Below are 13,858 nucleotides of genomic sequence, written 5' to 3' on the forward strand. Positions count from 1 at the left end.
TACAGGTGTAAATAATGGCATTAATGATGGCTGAATCCCATTTAGCTGCTTCGGTTTCAAGGTCCTGGAATTGGACATGTTGGCTCACTGACACACTGTCATGGCTTACTGGGACATAACAAAGCCACCATTAATACTGTTATTAGTAACACCTGCACTTTCCCCATTAAGACAGTAGTATGCAAGTAGTAGTAGTAGTAGAAAAGACAGATTTTTTTTTAGCTTTTATTTAATAAGTTCCTTAAGTTTGAGTGACCAAACATATGCAGTGGTAGAGGAAACTCAGGAATACACTCTTCCCTTTAAACAAACAATTAATGTATAATATGTTGAAAATATACCAAGAAAATCTCACAGAGGTTACAGGAAACTTTTCTTTACCAGCTTTTCACCTGCACTGAAATGAATTTCCACCCACTTGGATGTTTGGCAGCAAACTGTACCCTTTGCAAGATGAGTTAATTGTTATAGTTATTATTATAAATAGTTACTTACTAAAAATAGTTCATTGTGAAACTCAAAGTCATTTGCTTTATGTAAAGATGTAAAAATGTAACACAACATATTTTATCTGAATACACATTCTACAAATTTACTAAAGCAGTTTGACCCACTAAGTTTAATTTCAAGTCTTTTATTTCCAGCAGGCTGGTGAATTTTTTTTTTCAATCTCTCCTAAATCTCTACTCTAAGTCACACATCCACACACAGACACATTCACACCTGTTGGGTGGTGTTGGACATAACACAGGGTCTCTGTGGCCAAAACATCACCTGTAAAAATTCTTTCACACCTCACACATACAGCCTCCTCAAATAGAAGCTGACTAAATGTGATGCTCATGTGTATGCTACACAGAGATGTACAAACTCACTGGTTACTCGTAGTCTTTCATTTCATTGTAGTCAGTCAATATGCTGAATGATTTCATACAGTGTTTTTGTGATCTGAATAGCACCAAACCCTCCTCTGGAAAGGGGCTATTCTAGAGGAGTTAGGCAAGGCTCTAGTACGGAGGAGACAACATACTGTATACCATAACAATGGAAATAACACTTCACTTGGTATCTATTTTCCAAAAAAATAAAAGATTTTGCATGTAAGTGTTCATTTCTATAGTGATTTGAAATGCCAATCACCTCCTCGAGTCAATCTGACCTGTTGAATACCATTAATGCGTTCAAAAATGGATGCTACACAATTAGTATCTATCCAAACAGTTAAAACATCCCGAGTCTGTAAAATTGTTCAATAAATAGGTTATTCTGATAAATCACAGCTGTGCAGCCAGTGGCCACAAAATGGCTTCTAAATCCAGAGAAATCCAGTCTCACAGCTTCTCAAATGTTTTCCCCCCATTCACTACATTATCACTAAAACCGCAGTTTACTCAAACACTGCCTCCCCCTTTCTACCTGTTTTGTTTTCAGAGGCCAGAGATCTCAGAGGTCTGTTCCTTATCGGAACCTCCTACAGACATTTCTAAAGAAAACTGACGCAGCAGTACAGGAAATTCTACGCACAAAAAAAACAAAAAAAAACAAACACACACACACACACACACACATTTTGTAGAGACAGTTGCCTTCCACAAAAACAGTAGCAGTAAATAAACAACAGTAAAATGAGTTTTAAAAAGGGAGACAAAAACTCATCTATCTTGAATCTAAGACACATTTTTTGATTGAGTGAGGTATTAGAAATTGACTTGTGCAGGGATGTAAGAATCCTGCTTTTTCTGCTGTTTCTGTTTGGATCTATTTATTTCACCACTTTTACTGACTAACTTTACCATCTAGAAACACTCCACTTGAATACATTTCTGCTAAGTGTAAATATAAAAAGTGTGAATATCGCAATGATGCTGTGCACTTAGATAGAAACTCTTCAAATAAAAGAGGTTCTTCAAAATATTTCAACTGTGGTTGCAAAGTGGGAGTTAATATCACAAATATGGAAGGAATTGATGTGGGAGTGCTGGTACACCCTGGGTAAACAACTTGATGTGTTAATTAGAGAATAACTTAGACATACACAGACATTTTATAACATAATTCATCTGAAGAAATTATAAAATTCTGCCTTTGAAAAACCTGAAAACCTCCAGACAAAATGTATGCAAAATATTCACACATTACATGAATCTCACAATAAACATACTGGCAGATTCAATACATAGTACAGTGTATTTATAGTATTTTGTGTGTGTGTATGTGTGTGAATTTCTGCAGTCTGGACTGATGATAGCTTTTATCCTGTGGTCAGGTGAACAATTCATTCTTTTGGCCTGTTGACTTCACATGTACCTGTCTCTCTGTCTCTCTGTCTCTCTCTCTCTCTCTCTCTCTCTCTCTCTCTCTCTCTCTCTCTCACACACACACACAAAAGGTTTCAGTCTGTCGTCCTGCTTTCAGCTCACTGTTGAGTGAGAGGGTGATGTGCCAGGACCTCCACTTATTCACAGATGACTAGATGTTTCCAGTCTGAGTGCAAAACACATAGCACAGTTTGAATAACTTCCTGAAAAACTATTTTTCATTTTACTCTGACTTCCACCAAAATGTCAGGGGACTCTCTGGTAGCTGGATCCTTTGTGGTAGCAGACTATGTGGTGTTTGCTCTCATGCTAGTGGTGTCTGCTGGAGTCGGGGTCTACTATGCCTGGTCGGACAGGGGCCAGGAAAGCTCCGGGGACTTCCTAATGGGGGGCCGCAGGCTGACAGCCCTGCCCGTCTCCCTGTCTCTGACCGCCAGCTTCATGTCAGCCATCACAGTGCTGTCCAACCCAGCTGAGGTAAGGTAACAGTAGATTGACTTCATACTGGAGTCCTAAGGGACAAATACAAGGAAAATTCTCTACTTGTGGTTGTATTTCTTTCAATGACATGCATCCTTCAGTAGTTTCCCTTGTTTTAAGATATTTTAAGGGAATCAGAGATGCTATGGGATGGAGCTGCAACAAAAAAATAATTGGCAACTATTTTGATAGTCAAATAATTATTCTTAGCATTTTCTTCAAGCAAAAATGACAAATATTCAGTGGTTGCAACTTTTCATATCTGTGTCATACATGATAGTAAACTGAATATATTTGGATTTTGGACTGTTGATCGGAAAAAACAAGACATTTGAAGACATCACCTTCTGAATTTTTCTGTATTTTCTGACATTTTTGAAACAGACATGCATGGTGCATAAAACACTTCACTGACTCCCAGACTTGCTTAAAAATTTAAACTTATCAGCTCAAATGCAATGATAGGGGACGTTCTTGGATACATTTCTAAGTAATTCAATCAATTTACAGACCATGTAATTGCAAATTGTGCAAGGAAAACAAATTATTACAGCTCTAGTGAAAAAGAGAATCTCATGTTAGAAATTGATATCTTATATCATTGGCTGATATTAAATACCAGGCAAATATCAGCCTAATGTATCAGCCTAACCACACAGTAAATCTTCATATAAAATCCCACAAGACCTGCTCACTGAACATGAACAATGGTTGATTTCATTCCTTCAGTATTTGCTGCTGGGTGGTAGATACATTTGCCTTTCTTTATGTTCTTTATATTCTTTATGTTTCCTGCTACTTCAAAGCTTATACCATAATTTACAGTGTTTCATGTGGCTACTTAACCTGATTTAAGTAAATTCTTTTATGAATTAACTGGCCATAACTTTGTCAAAGTCATAGAGAAACATTACTCTTTTATATTATATAAATTTGGTCTGTAGGTGTACCGCTATGGAGCCAGTATTGGATTTTATGCTCTCTCCTATGTAATGACGATGGTGGTCACATCTGAGGTCTTTCTCCCAGTCTTCTACAGGCTCGCCATCACCAGCACTTATGAGGTGAGAGTAGTTTTGTGTGCATGTGGTAAGTTATTGTACTGAATTCATAGTGTTGTGGCTGTATTCTACGGTATTGTATTCATAATTTATGAAATATGTAAAACATAGACCCAGATATCTGACCACTCTCTTATCTCACTGTTCAAATAAAAGGTTGGTGTGACAAACATTGATAAAAAATAACACTGAAACACCAAAGAGCACGTCCTTGTTGTAGTCTGAGGTTGACATGGCTCTGGTCCAAAAAGAAAAGGGATATGTTGAAACTTGGCTAATATGGGTAGAGTCCATTCAATCTGAGTTATTGCTTTTGTGTTAAGCAATTTATAATAGATGGATGAATATGACTTCTCAGACTCTCATGCCAAAATATTGGCCTGACCTGATATGATTGAAACTTGTCACAGTTCTGATAGTAACCTTTTACATTGCTTGTCTTTTTCTGTCTGTGTCATGCCTCTGCTAAGTACCTGGAACTGCGATTCAACAGAGCAATCCGTCTGCTGGGAACTGTGCTCTTCATTGTTCAGACAGTGAGTAAGAAGCCAGTCAACACATAATGACAAGGTTTGAGCCACTGTGGCTCAAACCGCAAATCCTTTATCTGAGGGTCAGTTATATCAGTATCTTTTCTCTCTTTGTTACAGATCCTCTACACTGGAATTGTCATTTATGCTCCAGCTCTTGCTTTAAACCAAGGTATGTTGTTTTCAGTGCACAGTGGTCAGGTTCATGTAACATTCCTGCATGAGGGCACTTAAAGCTGCTTGAATTTTCTCAGTGAAGTGTCCACTGTGTGCCTCCCTCCCACTACAGTAACTGGTATGGATCTGTGGGGTGCAGTCATTTCCACAGGCGTGGTCTGTACCTTTTACTGCACAATGGTATGTAAGCAAATCTGTTTACTGAGTTCTGCTGTGTACATAATCAAAATGTAATACATATTCATGTCATTGAGGGTTTTCCCAAGAACATATATTCTTGTCAAAATGAAAAAGCTTGACACAGTATTTAACAGTATATAATGGCAGTGAAAAATTACTTTTTCTTCTGTTGGAAGAATAATTGTCCAAGAGCTCCATTTGGAATTCTCAGCCTTTAGCCTAAATATCTCTTTAAGTCTTAGTGATTGGCTGATACACTTGAAGTTTGCTTGATTTTAATGTATTATAGATACATAATACATTGTGGTCTGCATTGTTACAGGGTGGTCTAAAGGCTGTGGTGTGGACAGATGTGTTTCAGGTAGGCTCCTGGATCAAGAAAATACATAACAAGTGGTTGATGAGGCATTACTGGTACGTCATGTTAAGATTTGTGAGGGGACTTATGGTCAAACTGACTGGCCAAATCAGGGATCACTGAGCATCTGTCATAACTTTTTGTGGTTGCCAGTGGTATACCAGTGTTTCATACACAGTAACTGTACACCACTGCAGCAAGGAACTGATTACCACAAACAGAAAAACTCCTCACATTTTGGAATAATGCATTATACTTTATATATTATTCATTTACAATAGTTTAAATGCAACAGACTGGTAAATCTAAAACCACAGCTGAGACCAAGACCAAACCAGATTAAGTAAGGAAATTAAAACTATCTTCAATGTTCCCCTCTAGGTTGGTGTCATGCTTGCAGGCTTCCTGTCTGTCATTATCAGGTCTGTGATCTTACAAGGTGGAGTCTACCGCATCATTACAGATTCACAACAAGGAGGAAGACTCAACTTTTGGGAGTGAGTATGATAAAGGAGTGAGAATATGAAGTCACTACAGCTCTGTTAAACTGTGGGACTGAGATATGGACTGAGGATATGACCATTGAGACTGGTCCACTATACTGAAATACTGTGTCATTCTTACTGCATCTGGCAGCTGCATGACAACAAACAATCTGCTCTTTATGAGCAGATGTATTTAAACCCTTCATTTTGCCTGTCTCTCTCCATGGTGCTGAAACATTGAACCAGCACACTGTGTCTTCTATCAAAGAGGCTGGATCCTCTGAAATCTGCATCTCCAAACCAAATAAATTGCTGTGGGTCAATAAGGCCTGGCACATTCTTTCGCCTAAATTTGAGACATTCTGTATATTGTTTGCAGGCCTCAGATACACTGGTGAGCATGTGTTCAAGGTTAAGGTGTCAAGACTTGTCAACAAATCTTGAAATATCATGTAGACTTGCAAATATTTGTGTTTAGGTCACAATCGATCACTGCTAACTAGTCCAATAAAAAGATAGATAATGGAATCCAGCAATAAACTCCACAGTTTGTTCTTGTTAGCTGTCTACACATGTTAATCAGAGGGAGTTACAGAAAAATGGAAATGGAAGATATATACCATTAAACTGCCCTGGTACACTATTTACCAGACATCTGTTATGTGTTGATGTTAAATATCAATAATCAATATTAAGGACAGTTTCATGGTTATAAAATTGGAAAACTTACAAGCTGACAAAGGTCTCAAGTTTGCACCATTAGTTTTGGTCCCTGTCAGAATGTCTTATATGAGAAAGAGTTGCAGGCTCTGCCCTTCAGGTTATTATTACCTTTTTTTGCAGTATGCTTTGTAGTATGCTTTTTAATCACTCAGCCACTGCCGCCTCCCCCCTTCAGGTTCTTTTAAGGACCATATATATTCATAGGTTGCGTCAATTACAGGATCCAGCCCCTGAACGAGGGAACTGATGAATCACTATATTCCTGACAACAACTGAACAATGTTTAACTTAAATTTATGGCTGAAATTCAAACCACACTCTCTTTATGTTTCACTAGCTTTGACACAAACCCTCTGAGGAGACACACTTTTTGGACCATAACCATTGGAGGGACCTTTGTCTGGGTCAGTATCTATGGGATCAACCAGGCCCAGGTTCAGAGATACATCTCCTGCAAGAGCATCACACATGCCAGACTGTGAGTTTTATTTTTACGGAAGGAGCCATTCATCAAGACAGGTGATAGGGTGCAACTATCCTTTGTGCTCTTAAAGGAAGTCTCCATCCTGAAGCACTTTTACTTGATAGGCAATACACCTTGTATTTTTTGGCTCCTTTTATTGTTTGGTGGCATATTTTCTATATCCCCACTGAAAGAAACATCATTGACAAACTTCACAATCACCATTGCTCAGTCATCAGTCATACATGGAGTAATGCACTCTAGTAGAGACAAAGATAGCAATTTCTCCACATTTACTTTGGGAAATATTAATTACCCAAACTACTGGTAAATGTGCTAATTTACAGTTGATATAAATTTACCATTGCCATTACCATAAAATATGCATGCAATCATTCATTAATGTATGTAATCATGCATGTTAATGAATCCATGTTTCTGTTGACCATTTTCATTGCATTGCTCTGCTATTGGTTGTCATCAGTGTGTGTTTTTCTTTATCCAGATCTCTGTACATCAACCTGTTAGGTCTGTGTTCCATCCTGCTGTCTTCAGTGTTTGCAGGAATGTGCCTCTACTCAGTCTATAAGAACTGTGACCCATGGACAGCTAAAAGGGTTTCAGCTCCAGATCAGGTACAATGGAGAGTGACAAAGCATAGCTGAGGGTTACTGTGATTGTTGTTCTTACAAAACACACACACACACACATACACACACACACACACACACACACACACACACACACACACATACACAGTTGTACAAGCCAGAACAGAAACATGAGAAAGAAAACCAATAACCAGATAATGCTGATCAACAACCATCCTTATCATGTATGATGTCACTCCCTCACTGCAGCTGATGCCATATTTGGTGATGGACATCTTGGGAGACTATCCTGGTCTTCCTGGGCTGTTTGTTGCAGCAGCATATAGCGGATCTCTAAGGTTTATACTCAAGTTATTTTGTTTATCAGCTTGTACTCATAGAAAAAAAGGGTCATACTGGGTCTGTTTGGGTCTGTTAAGTTGGATTGGCAGTAAAAAATAAGTCATATTTTTGCTTTTGTGTTAGATGTTGATGGTGGTTTGATGATTCTTTGAATTAATTGTGCAATTCTGTTGGTATATCAACCGCAGCACAGTGTCCTCCAGCATCAATGCATTAGCTGCAGTAACTGTAGAGGACCTGATCAAACCGTACACTCAGATGTCTGAGAAGCACCTGTCCTGGATCTCAAAAGGACTGAGTGAGTGGATTGTCCTCATGTACAGTACATGCTGTATGTCAGCTGAACAAGTTGTTTCTTTCTTAGTGTCTGGCACAATGTTGTTTGCAGGTCTCTTATATGGAGTTTTATGTATTGGAATGGCTGGACTGGCCTCACTCATGGGAGGGATCTTACAGGTAGTGTGTTTATGTGTTAATGCAGAAGCATCATTTTTATTTTCACTGCATTTTGACAGATGTAAAGCAATCTTGTAAACACAGTGTTTGTAGGCTTTTGCAGAAGAATCCATCCTGCAACATAAGTGATGTGTGTCTCCTAACACAGGCAGCCATCAGCATCTTTGGGATCACTGGAGGTCCTTTACTTGGGCTGTTCACATTGGGTATCTTCTGTCCATTTGCCAATTGCAAAGTATGTCTGTCCTGATCTAACTATAGTTTTTGCTGTAGCTCATGTAATTCCAGTAACCCATGCTAATATTAAATAAGGTCATGAGTCCAGCACAGATAATGAACTTTGCTCGTCCTGTGATCTGCTGCTATTTTTTTTTAAATTAACACTTATTTCTCATTACATTTTGATTAAATTATTAATAATTTACCCAGTAAAATGTAAAAGATACTGATGAATGTATACCACAAATTAACTGGTCACAATTTCCTTTAGTTTCTGTTAGTTTAGTAATAAAAACTCTGAAATGATTAATTATTCCAAAAAAGCAAGCAAACCTCAGCACAAAAACAGCAAATATTTGCTATTTTTGCTATAAAAATGGTTAAAACCAATTACAATCACAATCACAATTGATGAATTTCCTGTCAATCAACTAATTGACCAATCAACTAAACGTATTGTTTGCTTGCTAATTGTTTTATCACTTTTTACTTTAGCATTGTCAATGATTAAAATGTCTTTTAGGGAGCTTTGTCAGGTCTTCTGTCAGGATTGGTCGTATCTCTGTGGGTGGGCATCGGAGCCCAAATATACCCTCCCCCTCCTGAGATGACCCGACCACTGTCACTGACCACTCAGGGTTGTAACTTCACTACTGCAGACAACTTCAACTGGACCTCTACCTCTCTGCCAAAATCCATCACCACATCCCCTGTACAGAACAGTGATGCCAAGTAAGTGTGTAGCTGATTGAGACTCATTATTATTAGCAATATTTATCATCCCCAGGTGAACTAAGGTTATTTCGAACTTGTAACGATGCAAAATTAGATGCAAAATGGCAGCATAAGAACATTGTGAGATCTACAGTAGATAGTGAAGATGTAGTAGTGATAAAAATGCATCGAAGTGACAAGAAATCATCAGGTGACTTCACTTGCATTTTTTCAGAAAGATGTAGCCTTATAAAGTTCATATTTACTACATAATACTATTACAAATACCCCATTACTGCCCAATCTTGACTAAATCTGTCTTATTTATCTAAATTTCACCTTGACAGTTTAAATTACACAGAACATTCATAAGGAGAAATATAAAACTGTTTGTATGTGCAAGATTTCACTGCTCATGCATTATTATCTGAACATGTGCTATTTTTTCCCATCACCAGGCATCTACTGGCAGATAACTGGTACTCTCTGTCCTACCTTTACTTCAGTCCCATTGGAACCATAACAGCTATCAGTGTGGGACTGATAGTCAGCCTGTTTACAGGTAAATAACATGTCATAATTTTAAATACCTGCATGTTATATTGACATTTTTCTGAAAAACAGCTCATCAGATATCATTGTCATACTGTTTTTGATTAACTTTAAGGTTTTTGTTGTGCTCTCCTGCATTTGCAATTTATTTGTACTTATAATTTCAGGAGGCTTGAAGCTGAAATTGGAATCGAGGCTTACTTTAATGAAGGAAGACACAACTTTCTATTACCTATTCAAGTTTTTCCAACGCAAAGTAAGTGCTGTAGGAGTGAACTGATGTCAAAAGCCCTAGACTGATAACAGCTCCTGACTTTCTGTTTTGTGCTCTTCTCTCTTCAGGTCGTGAGACGAACAGGGAAGCTTGACCTGACAAAGGACAGAGAGAAGAAATTTGGCAGCACTAATCCTGCTTTCTGTGATGTTGAGCTGGACTTAACAAAAAGCAGCATTCCTACATGAAATGCAACAAATGTTTGTTATAAAATTTCTGAATTGTCATCATCAATCTATGGTCTAATACAAGAAATGTTGATGAAGGAATTGAACTAGACAATAAATGGCATGGCTATCTATAAGTTATTGCAACATATCACTGCTTAAAATAAAACTTTGTTGAGCTCTGATTTTTGGGCACACTCCAAAGACATCAGGTCAGGTTAACTTTAACTACCTATAAATATGAATGTGAGTGTAAATGGTTGTCTGTTTATATTTGTTAGCCCTGCGATAGACTGGTAACTACACAGGCTAAATGGGTATAGAATCTATACCCATTTACCCTGTGCGGTTACCAGAAGGGCGGGTTTATTTTTGTTCTCGATCACATTACAGGCCCTTCAAAACATTTGAATGTGTGCTTACGAATATAGGGTGGATATATATGAACCCTGATCTGAATAACCCTTTGAAATTGAACACTACATTACCTGGCCTGATAAAATATTGATTCAGGCATTTTACAGTTGAAAATGTGACATCTGGCCTGACAAACTGTTTGGAGAATAATCCACGATACTATTCATAGTAAATGTCTCAATTCCTAAAATGTTTTTTTTTTTCTTTTCATTTTCTTTAATGACTAAACGTACTGTTACATAGATAATCATTACCTAATCTGTGTACAGTAGGTGTGTGTGTGTGTGTGTGTATGTTTATATCTGTGGCTGTAAATCAATGTCTAGTCTTGGCCCGTTCATTTTATTTACCTGCTGAATACTGACAAGAACACACACACACACACACACCCAGTATATGAAACGTATGTTTGTTTTGCTGCTGTTAAGTGTTGAATGAGAAGATTGTTGTGGATATTTCTGAGCGATGGTCAACACTTCAGTGGAGAGAAGCACACATGAGCCTTTAATGTTTTAATGCTGAGAACTGTAAACAGCGAACATCCAAGTTGGTGTAACTCGGATGCTGTCTCTTCCCGTTCTGCCCTCTGACAGTCTGAGTGTTAGTATTTAACCCAAGCAGATTGGCCTACGATATGAAAAATTAGTCTAATTGGTCCATTGATTTCTATTTGGCTACACATTCCACCTATCTTTGTTGTCCAGAAGGGTCCTCTCTGGCCTTAGCTTACCATGGCAATGCTGATATACTCTTTTATCAGAGAGGTTTCTGCTTTCACCAATACATCACAGACAACTGACGTCTCGAGGAGAGATTAAGAATTACAGCGTGGCCTCAAGGCGTTGTCTTGACCCAATGTCACTCCAACCTGTAACGCCTAAAGATGGAAAATTCCATAACAAAGATGATGTACCAGGATTTCCATATAAGCACATCCAACAGTTTGAATAACTTTCTGAATAGTTTTAGCACAGTTATATTCTTTCAAGATGAAAAGACAATGAAACAGCAGTAAGCCATTTGTGGTGATGATTCTGTGCTCATGATCCACCAAAATTGTGAAGGAAACTCAAGGATATGTTTCAGCTTTCTTTTTTTAATGAATGGTTTTACGGGAAATAAAACTGAAAAATATCACAGATATTACTGATAAAGATAAACTGTTTCTCACTATGATTCACATGCTTTGGCCCTGATTTGCATAACTTCTGGAGTTCATTGCTTACAACACACGCATCGAACCAAATCCTTTAACAGCCGTTTTTAGAGTAACACCTGAGAACACTGCCTGGTCTACGAATATTTACAATGCTGTTGCATTTACCTGACTGTTCTCTGGTCATCTTATCCTATTTGATTTCAGATTCAGTTTCACCGTCAGGTGATTGAAAGATGTCATGTTTCATTTAAAACTAGAGAAAATCAAATCACCTTGAGTGATTAACGGTGCCCCTTATGTACAGGTATTTACGGTCCTGTGAATAAGTTGTATTAACATTTTTTTTTTTTTACTTTTGTGTATGAGTAGTTTCTTTCTTTCTAAATTGTTGTGCATATTCTTATATACGGAAGCCGAGAACGGCCCTGTTTTTTAAAATTATTTATTTCCATTATTTTTTTAATGCTGTTAATGCCGAGATCACAAATGAATATATCTCGTTATCTCGAGAAAACAAAAGGCCAGTTTCTCAAGATAACATGATCATTTATCACAAGATTTATCACGGGTGGAGCTCATTCTCATTTGTTCATTCCTGTCTTCTCCTCTCCATGTCTCCCTCACATGGATAGCTCAACTATTTAGATCAAGCACAAGAAGCCTTCATGTGGCTCTTAAGGACATGAGTTCAAATCTGTCATATGTTGGTTCTTATTCCCTCTCTCCACCCCACTTTCCTTTCTCTCAACAAGTCCAATAAAATGAAAATGCCTGAAAGGTATTGTTTGGTACTTCTACTGTACATGAAACATCCTGTCATATTATTACCAGGAGTCACTGCCATTTGGCTGTGACACAGATGTCATTACATGAAGGTGCTGTTAACAATGTGTTCTCCTTGATCTGTTACATTTTCAGCTTAAATCAGTTGTTACAGTTGTCAAGAAGTCGTCTATGCATGCTGCCATGGTGCTCTTGATCTCTGATTCTAAATAATAAGAGGGAACAACCTTTTGTTTTCTCTTGATAACAGGTCACTGTTGCTCTGTCCAGTAAAAACATGAAGCTTCACTTAACATTCAGACAAACTGATGTGGCAGCTACAATTGTTAGATTTGATCTCTGAGACCAACATTTACCCACCTTGATAAGAGGACTGACAGATTGCATTTTCATTTTGACACCAAAAGAGTGTGGTGACATGTAAATGTACATGGAATAGACTGGGGGTGCTGTGCATTTGAATATTGTCCACTGTGCAGCCGATTAAGTCTTTGAAAATGAAATGTTAAATGCTGTTTTCATTTTCATTTTCAAATGGTTAGAAAATTGCATTTTAATTTTAATTGTGACTTAAATATTGCTTGAATAAATGGAAAATCAGGTTACATTGTTTATGTTGCATTTTAATTTTCAAATTTTATTACATTAATTAACATTTGAGTATTGTCCACTGTACAGCGGGGTATGACTTTGAAAATTAAATGTCAAACTGCTTTTCCATTTTCATTTTAATATGGTCATAGAACACCCATATGAGTATGTGAAGATGAAGAGTCAAATTGGATTATTGCATTTTCATTTTCATTTTTACTCAAATAACACATACATATGTGGAAAATTATAATGCTATTGTGGAATTACATTTTCATTTTCAAGTTTGCATTATCATTTTAATTCAGTCCCCTATGGACTTAAGTATCTGCAATATTGTTTTGATATTGAGTTATATATATATTATATTGAGTTATATTGAGTTCAGTAATAGTTCATTTATTATTCCTGAGGTGTATGAAAATTGGAAATGTTCAAATTCTGCCCATAGTGGCTTCTCTAATTATACATGTAAGTGAGAACCTCTTCTAGTTGTTGATTTGTCTGGTTTTAATCTTGATCTGTTGTTTGCCCCTAGAAAGAATGTAATAGTAGAATATACTTATTTTAAAATCATAATTGAAAGTGGGACATATATATGTATATTCATCTTAAGAATACTATTCCTACCCATTAAGAGTAATGTTAGACTTCCAATATTCAAGGTTGCTCTAAATCTAACTTAATATAAAAAGTTAACTCTGATGTGGTGAAATTCATATCCTCATCAATGTTAATTCTGCCTCAACTAACAGGCAGTAAATGAGTGGGGTTTGTCTGGCCAAGAGTATATTCCAT

The 13,858-nt window shown here is 37.3% G+C and overlaps 1 protein-coding gene across 2 annotated transcripts; it reads left to right on the top strand.

The window, feature by feature from the left end:
- Positions 1-2,418: 2,418 nt before the first annotated feature.
- Positions 2,419-13,033, top strand: slc5a8 (solute carrier family 5 member 8). 2 transcript variants are annotated; one of them, XM_067581938.1, is made up of 17 exons: positions 2,419-2,795; positions 3,743-3,862; positions 4,330-4,395; positions 4,510-4,561; positions 4,679-4,746; positions 5,069-5,107; positions 5,486-5,601; positions 6,650-6,790; positions 7,281-7,410; positions 7,636-7,724; positions 7,917-8,026; positions 8,117-8,184; positions 8,333-8,419; positions 8,927-9,135; positions 9,576-9,679; positions 9,837-9,925; positions 10,012-13,033. In XM_067581938.1, the coding sequence occupies exons 1-17, from the start codon at positions 2,562-2,564 to the stop codon at positions 10,129-10,131; spliced, it is 1,842 nt and encodes a 613-aa protein (XP_067438039.1). In that variant the 5' UTR covers positions 2,419-2,561; the 3' UTR covers positions 10,132-13,033. The 2 variants fall into 2 exon arrangements, with proteins under 2 accessions (XP_067438039.1, XP_067438038.1); XM_067581937.1 differs by having other exon boundaries at positions 7,917-8,184.
- Positions 13,034-13,858: the final 825 nt, after the last annotated feature.

This window comes from Thunnus thynnus, chromosome 23 (genome assembly GCF_963924715.1).
Source record: "Thunnus thynnus chromosome 23, fThuThy2.1, whole genome shotgun sequence".
In the NCBI taxonomy this organism is placed as follows: Eukaryota; Metazoa; Chordata; class Actinopteri; order Scombriformes; family Scombridae; genus Thunnus; species Thunnus thynnus.

What these genes read in the sequence shown, in the direction of transcription:
- slc5a8 (XM_067581937.1), top strand. Translation starts at nt 2,562, where the DNA reads ATGTCAGGGGACTCTCTGGTAGCTGGATCCTTTGTGGTAGCAGACTAT. An exon ending in AGCTCTTGCTTTAAACCAAG is followed by an intron (nt 4,562 to 4,678) that starts GTATGTTGTTTT and finishes CTCCCACTACAG; the next exon opens with TAACTGGTATGGATCTGTGG. An exon ending in AGCATCACACATGCCAGACT is followed by an intron (nt 6,791 to 7,280) that starts GTGAGTTTTATT and finishes TTCTTTATCCAG; the next exon opens with ATCTCTGTACATCAACCTGT.